Source organism: Sus scrofa, chromosome 4, assembly GCF_000003025.6.
Source record: "Sus scrofa isolate TJ Tabasco breed Duroc chromosome 4, Sscrofa11.1, whole genome shotgun sequence".
Taxonomy (NCBI): Eukaryota; Metazoa; Chordata; class Mammalia; order Artiodactyla; family Suidae; genus Sus; species Sus scrofa.
Genome location: NC_010446.5, coordinates 3,217,561 through 3,237,352, shown reverse-complemented (window position 1 = coordinate 3,237,352; position 19,792 = coordinate 3,217,561). Strand labels below are relative to the sequence as shown.

General features: G+C 53.1%; 1 protein-coding gene across 1 annotated transcript in view; it reads right to left on the bottom strand.

Annotated features, from left to right (window-relative positions):
* TRAPPC9 (trafficking protein particle complex 9) overlaps positions 1-19,792 on the bottom strand; it is a 468,417-nt gene that overhangs the window by 296,318 nt on the left and 152,307 nt on the right. Inside the window, 1 exon segment of the mRNA XM_021088861.1 lies at positions 19,283-19,407. Coding sequence (XP_020944520.1) covers positions 19,283-19,407 — 125 coding nt within the window.

Below are 19,792 nucleotides of genomic sequence, written 5' to 3'. Positions count from 1 at the left end.
TTTCCCTTCCCTTGGTCAGTGCTCACTGTGGATACTGTCCCAGGGTTTCTCTGATTCCCAGAACTGTTCTAATTGCAAGACCGTGTCTCAGCAAAGCTCTAACACTGTGTCAGAGGACGGGTCCCGATAGTGAACGTGGAAACACAGTCACACTTTAACCCAGTCACTCGGAGGCTCCTGACATTTCTCCTTGTTGCATGACTCCCACATGGGAGCTCATCGAAGGGGAAAAAGGGGAAAAGGGCAGCGGCTGGGGGCGGGTGAGGCTCAGGGAGACAACGGCCCGGCCTGGCGAGGGCACATGTCCCCCAAGGCCACCAGCACACACATCCACGGGAGCACGCCAGGGCCAGCGGTAAGGTCATAGCCCACACACCAAACCTAAGACAGAGCTGGCGGGGTGGGGAGGCTCCGGCCCGGGGTGGGGGGCATGGACCTAGACAAGCCTGGCCTGGACCCGCCTGCAGCGACAGCCTCTATGAGCCATTGCGACTGCTAGGAGGCATCTGCTCTAAGCCTCAGTTTCCCCATCCCAGGTGGCGAGCGACAGGTTACAGGTTGCTGGTCAGATGTCACGAGTGCCTTCACATCAAGCACACTGACCGTCTTTGCAGGATTAATCCACCACTGCCGCCTCTTGAATCCCCACAACCTCGGCAGCTGGTGGCCCCCGGGGAAAAGATTGTGAGCCGAAGCTTCAGAGCCGCTTTTCTGGGGCGAGGGGGGAGTGGATGGACGGGGAGTTTGGGGTTCGTAGAGGCAAACTATTAGGTTTAGAATGGAGAAGCAACGAGGTCCTGCTGTACCACCCAGGGAACGATCCAACCTCTTGGGTCAGGACACGATGGAAGACAGTACGAGAAAGTGTGTGTGTGTGTGTGTGTGTGTGTGTGTGTCTGGAACACCATAACTCAACTATACTTTACTTTCTTTTTTTGTGTGTGTGTGTGTTTTGTTTCGTTTTTTTTGCTTTTTGGGTCGCAATCACGGCATGTGGAGGTTCCCAGGCTAGGGGTCGAATCGGATCTACAGTCACTAGCATAGGCCACAGCCATAGCCACACAGGATCTGAGCCATGTCTGCAAACTACACCACAGCTCACAGCAATGCTGGATCCCCAACCCACCGACCGAGGCCAGCGATCAAACCCGCATCTCCACGGATACTAGTCGGATAGGCTTCTGCTGCACCACAATGGGGGCGCCCACTCTTAATTTTTTAAAAAAGAAAAAGAATGTATACATATATACATACGACTGTGACACTTGGCTGTACACCAGAAATTGGCACAACACTTTAGATATACTATACTCTAACAAAAAAATTTTTAAATGCAAGTGTATCAACTCAAAGGCAGCGGGAGAAAAGCCGCCTTACCTTCTCTGCTCTTCTAGGCGCTTTGAAATGCCCAAGAGCTGTTTCGTGCCCACTGTTAGAGCATGCCAAACGCCAGCGTGTCTCAGCTTCCACGTTCCATATTGCTTCCATGTGGAATTCCCAATTCCCTGATAGGCTCACTTACAAACTAACTTCTACTGCGATGCAAAGCGGTGCCTGAGCTGCGCAGCTGAGAGAGGCCCGCGCTGGTGCTGGGCTTCTCCACTCCCGCCTCTGCTGCTCTGGGCGCCGAGGGTCGGCCACCAGGGATGGGGTGCTCTCTGCTGGGAGAGTTTTAAATGGAAAGCCGAATTACAGAGAGACGTGAGGTGGGCAAAGGGCTGAGTCCACGTATAGGCAGAATGAGAAACTCCATTGCCGCGGAGTTTCAGAGTAATAAGAATAAGCTAAAAGGGGAAAAAAAAGGAGCTGAGCACATCCTGTCTCCGTGCCAGTCTCGGGGATCCACGGCTCTCCATTAACTTGGTCCTGTCGGACTGGCACTACTGTTCTCCCCTTCTTATAGAGACGACAGAGGCACAGAGAGGTTAAGGAACTTGCCCCAGAGGGCACAGCTAATAAGCTACGGAGCAAAGGCCATGCTTCTAACCACGGCTTCTCTACAGCCCAATGAGATGAGAATAAGAAATAATTACATTTGGAAGAACCTTAAACTAAAAGTTCTTTTGTATCATTTCATTCTCAAAACTACACCAGGAGGGAAAAAATGAACGCTATTATGATTCCTCCACTGAAGTGTAAAGAAACAGAGAGATAAAGTAATAAATCGAAGATCACAAAGCATAAGGAATAAGACTTAGACCCGAGAGTTCCCGTCGTGGCTCAGTGGTTAACGAACCCAACTAGGAGCCATGAAGTTGCGGGTTCCATCCCCGGCCTCGCTCCGTGGGTTAAGGATCTGGCGTTGCCGTGAGCTGTGGTGTAGATCGCAGATGCGGCTCGGATCCTGCATTGCCATGGCTGTGGTGTAGGCTGGCAGCTGTAGCTCCGATTTGACCCCTAGCCTGGGAACCTCCATATGCTGCAGGTGCAGCCCTAAAAAAGACAAAAAAACCAAAAAACTTAGACCCAAACTAGCTTTAGGCGTCAAAGACACGCCCCCTTGCATGCTCTCAAATTTAATTTTAGTGAATTTGTGACCTGTGTACCCCCTGGAACTCAGAGCTCTGGTCTGGAACCTCGAAGCTGAGCCCACCATCAGCCCAGACGCACAGCTCTCCTCTCCCCTGGCTCTGTCTGCATCCTGCTGACCTGTGCGTCCATCGGGGCCAGAAACGCACCTTGTCAGCTCTGGACTCCCCACACACACACCCCCTGGCGGCTGGTGAAACACCTGGGAAGGTGCACACAGACCCCAGCGCCAGACATTCATGCCAAGGAGAAGAAACAATCTGTCGGGAGCTCAAGTGTGGGAACAGGGCAGGGACTGGTCCCAGCGAAAGCAGACAGGGAGCAGGTCAACCAACTGCTCCAATTCGTGCTAAAAGCACTGGTGGCGCAGAGAGGGCGGTGGACGCAGAGTCAGGGGTGCGAGCGCCCGCTCTGCCACTGCCCAGCAGGACGGCCTGGGGTCACTCACTCCCCGCCTCTCCTTGTTTCCCCAAGGAGTAAGACAGGTCCAGCCCCCTGCCCTGGGGGGATTACAACTCCTTGGGACAAAGAGAAATCCATCTTTCAAAGATGAACGAGTCACGTCAAAAGGGCACAAGAAAACTCCCACCTGCCGAAGCTGTGACCATCGGAGCAACCAGAGTGACTTTAAGGGATGAAAACCCAAGTTCAAAAAGCAAGTTAAAGAGTTCCCGTCGTGGCGCAGTGGTTAGCAAATCCGACTAGGAACCATGAGGTTGAGGGTTCGATCCCTGGCCTCACTCGGTGGGTTAAGGATCCGGCGTTTCTGTGAACGGTCGTGTAGGTCGCAGACACGGCTCAGATCCCACGTTGCTGTGGCTCTGGCGTAGGCCAGTGGCTGTAGCTCCGATGAGACCCCTAGCCTGGGAACCTCCATGTGCTGCGGGAGCAGCCCCAGAAAAGACAAAAAACAAACAAACAAAAAACCCAAATGTCTCACCATTTGAAGAAGCTGTTAAACAATTTCTTCATGTAAAATCAGGAACTCAAAGCAGAGCAGCATTTTGTTTGTTCTTCCAGCAGGGCGGCCCTCCTGAGCAGCCGGACGGCCCTGGCAGCCGCGATCGAGGCGCTGCTTTCTAGGAGAAATCCACTTGACAAGAGCAGGACACATAATAGGCACAGAAAATCATTCCATAAAATTTTAATGACACCACTGAATCAGGCAAGGCTTACCAACTGATGGAAAAAACACCAGACGCGCGGTCGACGCCTCTGTACTACTGCTCACATTGACAAGTGGGACGTGCGCCAGGTGCACAGGAGGCGGTGGCCTCAGACCGTCACCCCATCCAGCGGCCACGCCTGACCTCACTGAGGGCGGGACACTGGTACCAGGCACCTTTGATGCGAGGAAACTGGATACCGACTTCGCCTCCGAAGTACTCCAGCTAAAAAACGTTTCATTGGAGCCCCCCACGCAGTTTAAGTGCAACCAGTAGATGAGAAACAAACCTCACGGAGAGGTGGCAGCTGGACCAACCGCCAGACAGGACACGCAGGACAATGGGCCTGGGCTCTTCAAGTTAGAGCCCCAAACAACAAACGAACCAGCAAAGGATGGCGCTAGGTTAAAACAAACTTACGTGGCACCATGCCCAGATGCAAGGATATAGTGGTTTGGATTCATTAGTGGTCACAGAACGTGGGGGTCAAATGGGCGAGATTTTAGTATTATCTGCACGTTAGAGGCAATATAAATTTACCGAAGTACAAAAGTGAAGAACGCTAATTGAACAACGCAAGCTCTAAAACACCTCTGATCCAGGGAAAAACCTGCACAGGTGTCCCCGTCTGCAGGTTCATGAACAACCCAGATGGCAGGCACTCTGGCTTCATGGAGGGAACCTCGGGCACTCCTTTCACTGTCATGGGTCTCAAGTGCATCGCTGAATCTGTTTTTGCTGGTACCGCTTCTGTAAGGAGTGTAACGTCCCTCTGAAATGTCCCCTGCTCCCACCATCTCCCAGGGCTGATGAGAGCCACACAGCAACTGTGCTAAACGCTCACACCGGGGTCAGGGCCCATCACTAACACGTCAGCGCCGACTCTGAGACTTCAATGAACGGTAGGTTCTCAAATCCGTGCTTCAGGGAGGCTGAGCCACCGGGGAGAGCAAGGAAGATTCAATGCAGAGACAGGCAAGGCCGGTGGCAAAAGACCAAAGGAATGCAGCTGGAGACGAAAGGGGCTCGACTGGGGGGTAGGGGGTCATGAAAAGATCCCACGGGCCTGAGAGATGCTGATAAAGAGGGCTCTGCAGGCCCTCCTGGCCGCTGGGTAGCAGGGTTAGGGGGAGCATCACTCCCAAGGCCCAGGTGTTACTCTTCAAAGACTGAGACCACCGAGGAAAATCAGGAGACCCCCCCATCGCACACGACAGGAGGGAGGGGGACACGGAGGGAATCAGTGCCCCATCCGGTGAAAAGATGGAAGAGGAACGAGGGCAGTGAGAAGGGATTGGATTCCATTAACAGAAAAAAGTTCAGAGAATCCCAGAGAAAGTTATTTCATCAACATGCGGAGAATTTAAGCCCAATGCGCGAAGGTTACGTTCAGAGAGAAGAGAGTGAAGAAAACGAATGGCCAGGAAGGGCTTGCTTTATTAAAGACCTCAAAAATCATCCATGGAGATGTCAGTTTAAGAAGAAAAAAAAAAAAGGAAAAGGAAGAAGTCAGTACGCAGGAAACTCAAACCAGCTGCAGAAGGGATGACGCCAAGGGACCATCCCGAGGTCACTGTGACTCTAACATCAAATCGTGCTGCCTAGAAAATTAAATTCTTCGTGTCGCCAGGGGTTAAGTCAGACATGGCTGGTACGCAGAAGGCAGACGGATTATCAGAAACACGGGCAAGTCCCTTGAAAAGCAAAAGCTGGACTACTTGACACACAACGTCACGTCCTGAAGCTGCAGGGAATGTGCTCACTTACTGAAAGGCCTGCAAAAACGGCCCCAAACCGCGCGAGCTGGAAAGATGGGAACAGTCGGCACGAAAAGCATCCCCTTTAGACAGGGTCATATAAATACCATCATCTAGAATTACTACTGTTGAAATGTCAGGACTAGAGGAAATCTAAGAACTTTAATGTAAATAAACAAATTCTAAGACTGCCACTTGACGGCCTATTTGGAAACCAGAGGTTTTTAAAACTACGAATGCACCACGCAGCCAACCTTAAAAATCAAGGAGACGGCCAATGACTGGGGAGAAACCAGAAGAGCGGCTGGAGTCCCAGCGCGGGGGTCCTGGCAGGTCTGGACAGCTCGGCCTGGCCTCCCGTCTTGGGGCGGGGCGGGGGGGGAGTCACCCTCCCCCCAGACCCCGCAGCCAGCACAGAGATTCCACCTCGCGCTCTCAACCCCGACTCGTCCCCGCTCCCTCTTCCCGCAGACACTGCCCACCCCCCCCCCCCCCCCCGCTTCGCTGCTCAGGGTACAGGTCCTTCGTGGCTTCTGTCAGATTTACTCTTCAGCATCCCCCACGCTTCGAAGCTGAAGCGGACGCTGCAGCAAGACCTGGTGGGGTTCACCCCAAGGAGGCGAGGCTGGTTTCACAGCCCAGGAGCCATCGGCGTAAGTCACCAGATTAACAAACCACAAAAGGCCACCCGCACGTCCCTCTCCGAGGATCCATAAAAAGCACCTGATAAAATCTAATATCCAACCCTGACTTTTTTTTTTTTTTTTAAACGTTCCACAAAATAGGAACAGAGGGTAAAACAATTGTCCTCTGAATCACAGAACGGCTTTTAACGTCGGGCAAGGCCTTCTCCACAGCATCTGGTAACTAGTCTGAAGTATCTGCTCTGGTCCTTTCTCACAATTTTCTTCAGGGGCTGTTACTTATACAGCAGTGATTTTCTCTGTATAGGGTGTCGTGCACCTGCTCTGAGATGGACATCGGGGGATTCTCTGTCTCAGCCCCAGCATCCGGAACTGGGCGTTTAACGGTCACTCCCTAGAGGCTTGTTCAACGAACAGACAGCATGAAATGTTACAGGGGTTCGGAGGAGCCAAGACCATCACAGTGAACAAAAGTCTTACGGCGGAACCTCAGGGAACATTCTCCCAGCCCCTCTCCCTGACATCTGTTTAGAATTCCCCATGCGGTAGTAGCTCCACCTCTCATACTGCTATATTTCTTATTACGTTTTGAAATTGTTGAGCAGATTAAAGGATTCTTTTGAAGCTTTTATGCTTTAACTTTGTACTGAGTCTAAACTGTCTCTAACTATTACTGGGACAGATTAGAAATAATTTGGAACCGAATTGGATTTGCCATTCTGTAAGCTTTTCTTATCTCGCAGGGCTAATAGCAGACACTTACTCTTCACAATAGCCCAGAAGAAGTCTTATTATCTGTATTTTACAGATTGAAAACTGAGGGTCAGGCAAAAAGCTTATCTCCACTGCTCTATAGAGGATATTTTGTATCCCATAATAAGTTTGGAAACGTACAAATTATACAGCGAGGGGAAAGCACGATATTGAGGAAACAGGACAAGCTTTGGGTTTGACCATAACTGGGTGTGACTTTTAGCTTCTGCGTTGAAACTGCCTAACCCTGGACGTGTTATTTAGTCCTTCTGAGCTGTCCAGTACAATTTCCACTCAGATACTGCGAAGCTGCGGTCATGACCCAGGTGGCCTGTTTAAAACGTTCAGTCCCTCTGCTGCCACGTGCCGAGCCTCTGGCCAGCGGGCTCCAGCCTGGGCATGCCCCTGCTTTGCCACCTGGAGCACGCAAACGCTCAGTGAACAGGTGGCCTAATACGTGTTCCCCTCCGAGCTCGTGGGGACCTTCATTCTGCGGCCCCCAGGGGCCACACGGCTCATGAAACCATTTTCTGCTCAAAACACAGCTTTGGAAAACGTACTAAGGCACAACAGAGGTCTTCTTAACTTGAACAATTTCTGCTTTTAAGTTTTCTTTGCAGATGCTTCCAGCCAGTCCATTCGTAAGTACAATTATTACAATGTAAAAGCATGTGCGAACTTCATGAGCATCCCACGGTTCTTGATTGTGAGGCTTGGAGTAATATAAAGTATTTAACAGGGAGTTCCCGTCGTGGCGCAGTGGTTAATGAATCCGACTAGGAACCATGAGGTTGCGGGTTCGGTCCCTGCCCTTGCTCAGTGGGTTAACGATCCGGCGTTGCCATGAGCTGTGGTGTAGATCGCAGACGCGGCTCGGATCCTGCGTTGCTGTGGCTCTGGCGTAGGCCGGTGGCTACAGCTCCGATTCAACCCCTAGCCTGGGAACCTCCATATGCCGCGGGAGCGGCCCAAGAAATAGCAAAAAGACCAAAAAAAATAAATAAATAAATAAATAAAATAAATAAATAAATAAATAAAGTATTTAACAGGACCTAAGACACCATCTGAATGTCACTGGGCTTCTAAAGGACCTCAACACTAGGCTCCACTCTGAGAAGAGACTTAACTTCACTGTCCCGCTTTGCCTCCCTGATGGAGAGACCCTCTTTAGAGAAAAGAGAAGTCTTGTCGAAAGGGAACATTTGACCAAATTATTTGGGATATCTGGATCCAGAAAGAGTTCCTCGAGGCTGAGCACTGGGCCCAGAGGTACTTACAGTTGGGGGGTTCGGGATGTAAGCACAGAATGACCGCGGGGACTGGAAGGCGGGGTGGGGCCTGGCTCTGCTGGGGCCCCGTGAAGGTAACCTCAGAGCTTTGCCTTGGCGGAGCACCGGGGAGCATGCCAGGGACCAAAGGAACGGAGGAAGGTCCTCCAAGCAAAGTGAACAAACGAAGAGCAGAGCGAGGGCCCCACCTGGGGAACCGGGGGCTGGCCTGGCGGGGCTGCCTTTAGGGGGAAGCACAGCACGCCCTCCCCCTCGGAGTACAAGGCGGGCCGTGAGGCTTTGCAGGTGCTCTCATCAGGCTGAGCATGTGCCCTTCTAGTTCCAGCTTCTGGAACTTTTTTTTATTTGAAATAGATAGAGTACTCTGATGCTTTCTCTGTGGCCATTGAAATGCCTATGTCGGAGTTCCCGTCGTGGCTCAGGGGTTAATGAATCCGACTAGGAACCATGAGGTTGCGGGTTCGATCCCTGGCCTCGCTCCGTGGGTTGAGGATCCAGTGTTGCCGTGAGCTGTGGTGTGGGTCGCAGACGTGGCTCGGATCCTGCATTGCTGTGGCTGTGGTGCAGGCCGGCGGCTACAGCTCCGACTGGACCCCTAGACTGGGAATCTCCATGTGCCGCAGGAACAGCCCTAGAAAAGGCAAGAAGAAAGGAAAAAGAAGAAGAAATGCCTCTGTCACTCTCCTTTCGTAGCGTGTTGCTATGAGGCAGGACATCTGTCGGTTTCCCATTGTTAAACCCACCTTCATTCCTCAGCTAAATCTCACTCAGTCAACACCGTACACACGGCTCAACAGGCTACGGCGAAGTTTTCCTTAAACTCTTCCCATCTGTGTTCGGGACTCTTGCTTATGGCTGTCACCGTCTTTGGTTTTGGTTTCAGGGTTATGCTCACCTCATAAGATGAATTAGGAGTATCCCCGCTTTCTCAGGTTACCCGAAAGAAGAGTTGGCATAAAACCCACATTCATTCCTCTCTTCGTGTCTGGGAAGGTGCCTGAGGGGGCCCACACGGGCCCGGATTTTCTAGACGGGAGAAGGGTTAACAAAAGATTGTATGAATGGACATGGGCTATGCAGATGAGCTGCTTCTTTCCATGAGGAAGCTTCAGTATTTCGTGTCCCTCGAGGAAGGCGTCCATCTGTTTCCACGTGGGCTGACATGACGCCGTCCATACCCTATCTTGTCCTTGCAATGTGTGCAGTACATCTAGTGATACCACCTCTTTCCCTCCTCCTATTGGTAATTTGTGTCTTTTCTCTCTGATCAATCTGGCTCGAAGTTGGTAGATTTCACTGTTTTTCCCAAAGAACAAGCTGTTGGTTTGTCAGCATCAGGTTATTTTGTTTCTAATTTCATTGTTTTAGGTTCTGGTCTTCTTTGCTACTTACTTCAGGTTATGTCCACATTTTTTTTCCTACTTTCTTCTAGTTGAACCAGGGGTATATTGATTGAAGGCCATTCTTCTATTCCAATACAGGCATTAAACACTATAAATTTCCTCAGAAAGATGGCCTTAGTGGCATCTCACCAATGATGTATTGCGCTTTCATTTTCACTCATTTCAAAATACCTGTTTTTGATGTCTCCTTTGACTTATGGTTTAATGACAAGTGTGTCATTTTGTTTCCAAATGTCTGAGGGTTTTGTCAAAGATTTTCGTTATTGGCTTCTAATTTTATTACTGTCAGAATATACTTTATAAAATGAGAATCCTTTTAAATGTATTGAGGTTTGTTTTGTGGCCCTGTGACTCTCCAGAGAAGCAGAGCCACAAACCAATAGGGCACGTATGTGGGCAACAGATGTGTGTAGGTGTGTACAAAGAGACGTACTTTAGGAATTGGCGGCTGGCAAGCATGAGATTTGCAGGGCAGGCTGACAGGCTGGAAACCCGAGCAGGACCCGCGTCACAGCCTTGAGAGACAACGCCTCCTTCTCCACTCTTGGAGAAGGTTTTGTTTTGCGGGGGTGATTTGTCTGTTGGTTGGGTTTTGTTGTTGTTGTTTTGCTTTTTAGGGCCACACTCGAGGCATATGGAGGTTCCGGGGCCAGGGGTCAAATCAGAATGGCAGCTGCCGGCCTCCGCCACAGCCAAAGCAACACGGGATTGGAGCCACGTCTGCAACCTATGCCACAGCTCACAGCAGTGCCGGATCCTTAACCCACTGAGCGAGGCCAGGGATCGAACCCACATCCTCATGGATACCAGTTGGGGTCATTACCCCGAGCCACATGGGGGCTCCCACAGAGAAAGAAATTTCAGAAATTTCTCCAAAGAAAATTCTCAACTTTTGCTCAAAGACCTTCAGTTGGTTGGATGAGGCCTACCCATATCATCCAGGATAATCTCTTTTACGTAAAGCCAAAGGGTTGGACAGGTTAATGCATCCACAAGTCACTTCACAGCAACCTCTGGACTTGTGTTTGACCAGAATGACTGGGCACCACAGCCTAGCCAAGTTGACACACAAAAATCTGACCATGACTGCCCCCATCTGGTGGGCTTTGGTAAATGTCCAGTGCCCGCTCGAAAAGCAGGAAAAGCACATGGACTCTGAACTCAACTGTTGTTGAGCAGGTGTTGTGGAAAAGTCAATTAGGTCAAACTGGTTGACGGCTCAGTTCAAATCCTCTCTAGTCATTTCTGTCTACTTGTTCCATCAATTATTGAAGGACATTGAACCCTAGATTTACTTCTTCTTGCAGTTCTATCCTTTTGCTTCATGTGCCTTAAAGCTCTATTATTAGGTACATAAATATTTATGACTTACATTTTCTTGAATTGAGCCCTTGATCACTGTGAAAAGAACTTTTTATCCTTGGTAATACTCTCTGCTCTGAAGTTTACTTTTTTCTGTTATCTATAATGCCACTCCAGACTTTTCATTAGTGTGGGCATGGTATAGCTTTTTTTCCATCCATTTGGCTTCAACTGATTTTTGTCTCCACAGACAATTTTGAATGAATTCTAAAATTCATTATTTGGAGGCAATACAGTTGGGACTTGTTAGTTTTTCTTTTTTTTTTTTTAATCCAATCTGACATTCTCTAGTTCAATTAAAGTATTTAGACCATTAACTCTTGATCTGATCAGCTTAACCATATCATCTTGCTATTGGACTTCCTTTTATTCTTTCTTTTGGACTAATTGAATATTACTTACGATGCACTTTTACCTCCTTTGGTGGCTTACTAGCTATAATTTGATTTTTATTAAAGGTTGTAGGGAACTTTCTTAATATGCCAAAGGGCATGATGCAACACCTGCAGCTAACATCACATTTAATGATAAAAGACTGAACGGTTGCTCTCCACCATCAGGAGCCAGGCGAGTACAACAAAGCAAGGAAAAGAACTGGTATCCAGCTTGGAAAGGAAGAAGTAAAGTTTTTTATTCACTGGCAACCTCAACATCTACTTGGAAAATTCCGTAAAACCTATAAAAAGCAACTAGTAATACTATGCGAATAGGAGAGGCTGCAAGATAAAAGAGCCACATAAAACAGGTGCATTCTACGCAATGATCTGGAAATTGCTATTTTAAAAAGAGTGCGGTTTACGGGACCATCAAAAATACAAAACACTTCGGGATAAATCTGACAAGATAAGACCTTTATACTTTTCAGTTTCACTAGGAAACACTGCCGGCTGAGGAAAATTAAAGGCAATCTAAATGAATGGAGAGACGTGCTGTGTTCACAGGTCAGACCGAGTGCTGTTAGAATGCCACCTCTCTCCAAATTGATCTATCAATACAATCCCGATCAAAATTCTAGCAGGGTTTTTTTTTTTAAGAAATTGATGAATGGATTCTAAAATTCACATGGAAATGCACGGAAACTTCTTGCAGCTCCTGGCTGTTATTCACTCTCTCTTGCCTCATGGCTTTCCCACCTCCTTTGGCCAAGCTAACCCCTCAACACCTTCAAGCATCAGCTCAAACACCCCGTGGGAAGCCTCACCTTCATCTTTCCACCTAGTGCTCCCCCGTCATCCGAGACCTGTCCTCCTATAAGACACCCCCTCACACCTTCCCAGCACCTCCATCCTTTCATCTTCTTCACCAGATGGTAAACCCCACGGAGCAGGGACCTCTGGCACGACCAGACACTGTAAGAACTACAGGTGACATCCACCCCATACACACCAAGCCTGGGCTGGAGACACCACACGTGAACTCTTCTCCAGGACAGGCTGCCTGCTGAAGGTGCCACTGCCACAAATGCCGAGCAGGAACTTGGGCAGAGTGCCCGATTTGAAAAGCTGTGCTCCGCCTCCTGTGCTGTCACACGGAGGCACGTGGCGGGGGATGGGGACAGGGCCACTGAAAACGAAGGACCAGCAGACTCTCCCTCTTGTTTTACAGTTGGCACCTTAGAGAAGCTCTGGAAGATTTCTGGAGAAGGAATGAATTCATTTAGATTCTTGCTGGATTGAGGATCAGCTACTTAATTTTGACGGTTCCTCCAAGTTTCTTCTCATGTGTGTTTATCGATGGACATAGCATCGTGTCATTCTGACAAAACAGGATGCAAGATAGGGAGCAGAGTGAAGCCTGGAGGCGAGGACGAGCCAGGCACGTCCACACAACAGAACACAGGTGCCCCGTGGTGTGTCCGGGACAGGCAGGCAGGGCCCGGGCTGGGGGCAGGGGTGGGGGTGACCCTGCCTGCTCTGTAACCAGGGGACGCCTTCACGACACCCTTCGACTTGCCCGTCCAGGCACCCCCCAGTTCTGCCCCTCCTCCCAGCCCGTGTGCTGCTTTCATTAAACACGTGCCCTCGCATCATTTCAATGGATCTCCACCAACAACTGGGGGAAAAAGGATTTTTCTCCTCAATTTGCAGGCGAAGAAACCGGGCTCGGGTGTTTTAAGTGAGTTCTCGTCAGGACCTGGATGGAAAGTGTGGGCATCAGAGCAGCAGAGAGACTGCAGGAAGTACAGGTGCGGGATCACCCACCTCCACGGGTCAAAACCTTGCCCCCCAAAGAGCAACCAGCACGGCCCTGGTGCCCACGGGAGGTGCCCAGGAACGAAGCCGCTATCCTGATGGCCAAGGCCAGCCGTTAGGTCTTTTCCCTGCTGCCCCTGAACACAAGATGTTGCTGATGAGGGTGCGTCTAGGCCAGCACGGTCCCCGGGGCCACGGGTGCATGGAGCCCAAGGGCAGGCCTGGCAGCTGGCCTCCTGGAGAAGGTTGGGTTTTTGTTCCAAACTGCCTCTCAGCAGGCGACCAGCGGGTGTGATGTGTGCCCGGAGCACGGCTGTGATGGGGGTAACTGCAGTGTATGTAGCAGCTGGAGTGCACATGTGACAGCCCCCGCAGTGGCCTCCGCTGGGCATGGTCCTGTGTGGCAGGTGCTCTGCCTCTCCGAGTGCTTTAGGCTCCAGGCCCGGGCAGACAGGACCCCACACGGCCTGTGCCTTCCTACCGTCCAGCCCTGGAGGCTGTACGCTGGAAGTCTCCGTGGGGCGAAGCTCTGGGTAGCCTGGAAGGGAACACAGCACAGCCAACAGGCAAGAGGCTTCCCATCGGTCTGTCCGTCCATGCCCATGTCTGCAGCCGGGGCCCAGGACAGACAGTCCCCGGGCTTCAGCCCCTCCCCGCCAGGCTCTCAGAGAAGCCCTTGCCATGTTCCAGTCATACCGCCCCCTTTTATGCAAACACAGAAGGCAGGGCCCAGCAGCTGGCCGACAGAGGACCCAGGTCGGCGGCCCAGCACTCTCCTAACCCAGGCCTGCTCCCTGGCACCACCAGCCAGGCTCATTAACCCCGTCTCACGTCTCTCCCCAGAGACAGGGGTCAAGCCCCTGGCCATTACTCTCCCCTGACAGATCAGCTTCGTTTCTCCTCCCTGCCGCTCCTATTACCTAAGCCTCCCGACAAGCCTATAAAGGATGCAGGATTGCTCCGTTTTACAGACAGAGAAACTGAGGGTCTGAAAGGCTGTCCTGCAGGGTCTGCTTGCAGGAGTACTGTTTCTAGCGTGCATCCATCTGCTTCACACAGTCGGTTTCCAACCCTGGACATCTGTCAGGACGCGGGAACGCTGGTCCTAAACACGGACAGACGTGGTGTGGGCTGAACGGGGAAGGAGTCTTTCTGGGAAATCTGAAGACACGCTATCCTTTCCCACTTCCTGAAGGGCTTCCTAAGAAGCCGCTTCCACTGCATCCCTTGTTTCCATGACAACGCCATTCCTCGGTGATGATTTCACAGCTTCAGCACGTTTCCAATTAAATACATTCCTGCTCTGGGGAGAAGGACGGTGTGACCAGCAGTGGTGGCAGGAGGTCCCCACTCAACGGCACCAAAGCCAGCAAGGCTGCTCTCGACCCCCTTCAGCATCGATCCTCAAGTTCGGCTGAACCACAAAGACTCCCCACATCCACCAACAGACCTCACACCAACCGTGCAGCTCCCTGGCATCACAAAGGCTCCCACCCCTCCCGGCCTCTGACGGAGCAGCGCCATCACCTGGCCACCCGAGTAGGCTCTGATCTCCTCGGCCTGAGCCCACAGATAAAGGCGGACGGCTCACAGCCTCCATCTGCACCTGCTCACCCGGGCAGCTACCGCCTCCACTTCAGTTTCCTGCTTATCTCAGAGGATACTTGCAAAGAGGGTGCAAACTTAGGAAGGCAAAGCGCCTGCACGGCGCCTGGCCTGCAGGGCACACTCCCTGGTCCGGTGTTAGCTCCTCCCTTTCCAGTTTTCTTGATGGGGAACTAGTGGAGGAGGGCCCCCAGGCTGCCCGAGGAGAGTGGCAGGTCTCTCAGTGTGGCTGACAGGCAGGGGGAGACCCTGGGCCAGAACAGGGGGCTCTGGGCTCTGTCCACAGCACAGCCCGGGAGGGTGGAGGAAAGCATCACAGATTGACGGATGAGGAGGGGCTGGAGCAGGTGTTTCAGACGGTGACACAGCACCCCTCACAGGAGGAGGCCACCCACTGAGAAAGCTGTCCTGAGAATTTAAAAGGACAAGGGATGTTCCAGGGCCTGACACAAAAGATGTACCCAGGAAAAGGAAACCACGCTTAAGGAATTACATGGAAATACATTTACGAAGAGTCACCTACATTTATATACATTTATAATCATTCAAACAGATAAACAGGGACTTCGGCCTTGAACACCCAACTGAAGAAAATAAAATGCATGCCGCAGCCACCATTACCCAACCAAGTCTGAACGACGACGACCTGGAATTTGAAGTTTCACCCAGGACTTTGAGAAAAAGAGAAATTCCCCTGTTATCTAGTGCCATGTCTGAAATGTGACAGACACCCCCCCGCCAAAGAAACCACGTCAGCAGCGAGGAAGGGGGAACCGAGGGCTTGTGGGTACCCTGACCGCCCCCCCAGCCCGCCTGCAGCCCCCGCCCCACCCGCCTCGGGCTCCGGGACACGCGGCGTGGACACACCCCAGGGCCTTTGCACGTGCTGTTCCGTCTGGGGAGTGCCCCCTCCCCGCTCTTCCTTCAGTGTTCCGGTCAGAGCCAGGCCCTGTGCCACTCCCTCAGCCTCCCTGGACAGAGACGCTTGGCTCTGGGCGTCACCTCTGGTCTAAGTCTTTTCCAGTTTTGTTTACTTCTATCCTTCCTACCAGCCCCTGAGGGCTGTCTAATGAAGTCAAGGGCAGTCTAATTGATCCCCGTATCCCCATCCTCCAGCCCCATACTCAGCACACAGGGCTTAGGGAACCGACACTGAGCGGCTGCTCCAGCCTCAGCACGTGGCAGCGGCTCACGTTCACGGCAGCACCCCTCCACCTTGGAGGGCACCTGAGTTCAACGCTGTGCCTGGGCCGAGCATCATAACCTACCCAAGACCGGAGCACGATACACCTGGCTGCTCTTTGTTTTGTTTTGTTTAGGGCCACACCCATGGCATATGGAAGCTACCAGGCTAGGGGTCGAATCAGAGCTAGACCTGCCGGCCTACACCACAGCCACAGCAACATGGGATCCGAGCCGCGTCTGTGACCTACACCACAGGCACAGCAACACCAGATCCTTAATCCACTGAGCAGGACCGAGGATCAAACCCATGTCCTCATGGATACTAGTCGGGCTTGTCACTGCTGAGCCACCGTGGGAACACCACTCCTGGCTTTAATTACACACACAGCAAAGTGGTGGACCGTGGGTGGCTCAGCGGGGCCCCAGTGCCACCTGGCTGAAGACCGCGGCACCGCTAGGTCAGGGGCCCCCCCAGGAAATGCTTCCACCAACCAGCTGAAGGGGGTTCAAGGCCAGAGAGCACAGGGCACGAAAGCAGAAGGTCCAACCACGGTGTCTGGCCCACCGAGCGACACAAAACGGGTGAGGGAAGAGGGGACGGACGGGCCCAGCGGACTCCGTCTGAGGGCCTGAAGAGCTGGAACCCCTGAGAAGCCTGGCAGCGCAGGCGACAATGAGGGGCGACAGGGAGCAGCCCGTGGCTGGATAGTGAACTGCGGCACATCCGGAGTCTGAGAAGGGGCTTCTCCGTGGAGGACGTGCTGAGGCAGGGGGGCAGCCTCGGATGGCACCGGGGCGTCACAGCGGCAGAGGAGGAAGGCCAGGCAAGGCCCCTTGCCGAGGAAACTTCCACACCCGCGTTGCTGGATTTTTAGCACCATCTGAATGAATCCGGGGCCCTACTGTTGTGCCAGGACAGGTTACAAATAAGTCTAAGTGCCTTAATCCGCAGTTTCCAAGTGCGCCTTTCCGGGCCAATCCCCACCAGGGGGAGAAAAACACTCGGACTACCAAGCAAGCTCTGGCATTCGGAGCGACGGAGAACATTTGAGGGTTCAAGGTCACCGCATGCGGACGACCAGCTCACAGACCGAGAAGAAGCTGCAAGAGCAACTATGGAAGCTTCCATAAACCTCCCTCCGCCCGCCAGCATCCAGGAAATCAACACTTGGGACATCACAGGCTCAAAGCAACACCTCTGCACAGACGCGTCCTCACACGCTCGGCTTTGAGAGGCCAAGCAGGGAGTGGCTGGAGCTGAAGGGGCTTCAGAGAGAAGCTTGGCTGAACCTCTGCTCCCAAAGCAGCGATAACTCTGGCCCAAGCTCTCAAGAGCAACCATTTAAAGGCTCTTCAAGTTGGCCAAAGGCTACAGCAAACTGAGGACAACGGACTGAATCTTGGTCATAACAGGAGACGGGGGCCTCTTTGCCAGGTGAGGGAGGGTCTCGTAGCTCCTCCCACCTGCACAGCATGCAGGCTCTACCTGGGCAGGTGGGCCGGCTTGAACACAGCCCCACGAGAAGAGTGACTTTATCCGGAGTAGACGGTGGAAAACCCAGGCCTGGGGTGTGTCAGCAATGACAGCGAATCTCTGGAGCAAACCCCTCGGGGAGGCTGACACGGCCGCTGGCCTCAAGTCACAGAGCCGGTCGGAATACATCACAAAATCGCAGACCGGCCAGAAACAGAACAGGGCCATCTGGTCAACCCAAGGGCCAGCAAGTACTTGGTAAGATCCGGTTTCTCCCTGAGGGCCCAGCAGGCTGCAGAGGCTCAGAAACCGGGGCGGCCTGAGAGCTGTGGCCATGGCTCAACGTGAGAGGCCCGGGAGGCCTGAACCCTGAAGGCCCTCCCCGAAGGCGTTTCTCGCCCATCTGTCCAGCTCTGCCACCATCCACGGTCTTACCACCAGAGCAGCCCTCATCTCTGTTCCACTGGCAGCAAGCCAGATGGCAGCGGCAGGACGGCAGTGCAGGGAGGCCCGGTGTGATATAAACCCCATCAAGTCCCCACCCGGAGGCCACTGCTGTCTCCAAGGTCCTCACAGCCACGCAGCGGCACTCCTCGGCCCTAAGAGGATGCAGGGGAAAGAACCGCACCACGGCCACCACGCAGGTGGGCAGGCCACACACCTGGCTGCAGGGGCAAACGACGGTGCTGAGGAGAAACTGCAGGCAAGGGACAGCAGGGGGCCCCAGGAGGAAGTCACTTTCCCAGCTGCTCCACCATCGTCTTCTGCCCACAGTCCCCCCAACAGCATCCAATACTCTGTCGTCCCAGGCTCGAGCAGCCTCTATGCCTTCTCTCCCTCCCGTGGGCATCTCCTTCCCACGTCCCATCCCCGTGGCCAACACCGGAGCCCTGACACACAGCATGAGCTTCTGCGTCCGGGTCCCTGTGACTGAGACACCACACCCTACCAGCCACCTTCCCCCCCACTGTGGGGCCCCAAGAGAAGACGATTCCCTAAAATCTGGCTCCTCGGTGCACCCCACCCCTAATGGAACCTCCCTCAACCGGGGTCTCTGGCTCCCCTCGTGCCACACAGAGCCCAGATCCCTCTGGCCTTCATCCTGTTTTCATCAAGAGCAGCCCCAAGGCTCAGAATCTATTGTCCCACCGATTCAGCCAGCCTGGCCAAGCTCTCCTGGTGGAGCCAAGAGTCACGGCCCCCTTCAACGTCAAGACTGGAAGCAGTGCCCAAAAGGCTGGGCCTGCACACACACCTGCTGGCAAGGTCACTCTGGTGACTCTGCTGCCTGCACCCTGGTCACAGCTGCTGGCCTTTGGTCCCCTCACTCTGCTCTCTCCCTGGTGGGCTCCACTCAGACTGTGGACACCTCGACAGCTTGGAGCTCAGCCCAGACTGGCCCTGTGCTCCCTGGAGACGGCTCCGCTCACACTCAAGTCCCAAGGCATCTTTGCACCAACACTCACTCGTTCCTTGAATATTCAAAGGTCCTTGGTGCTTATAAATCAGCCAGTGGAAGGAGTTGCCTAAGGATTTTAAGAAAGCTTATGGGGTAGATAGCTGAACTAAACGTAATTATGCAATGGATAAATTTTTCAAATGGATAAGAAAAAGGCAGCAGAGTCTCAGTAACTCCTGGGCTCAACCCATGAATACTTGATGTTTCAGGAAATGAGAGGAGGCGGCACGGACACACAGGCACTCAAGCTTCACCGCAACTGCTCCCAAGCCTTAAACCCGACACAGGAGGAAGAGTACTGGGAACCAGCTCTCCGCAAACACAAGGCAGTTACAAACACACGTGTGCTCTTCTTTCTGAGAAACACGCAAAACTTTGCCTTCAGCAAAGCCCGGCGGCGATCAGGACCGCGAAGCCCCTTGGCGGGCTGCCCCCTCACCCAGGGGGGTGGGGGGGTGACTCACCTTCACGTGGCCGGGGTCCCCAGGCCGGCTGCCCTCAGCTGGGTTCGCGGGCTTGCTGTCCGCCCGAGGCCTCACGACCTGGCGCGAGGGGCTGCACAGCGGGAAGCCGCTCACGCTGATGCCATCTGCAAGACAGGAGGAGGGGTGACAGGTCTGCGGGATCTTAAGGCGGATGTCCCTCGAAAACCAGCGTCCCTGGAGCAGCTCCGTCAGTCCTCACTGTCCTGCTGGGGCCAGTTCCAGCTGCCGGCGGCTCTCCGCGGCCGAGCACTCACCCCCGCCACCCAGAAGACGAGGATGGGCCGCCTCTGAGCGGGGCCAGGTGTGCGGAGGGCGGCCACAGAGCCTCGTCGCCTGCCGCACCGGCCCCTGGTTTTGTGCTCGGACCGCGTGCGCCAAGGCATCTTTACCTTGGCCTCTGTTCACGGGGTGGCTTCACCGAACTGCTGGAACTTGGTCCAAAAGCCACCTCCCCTCCTGATCTTGAGAAGGCACTGCTCTGTCACAGGA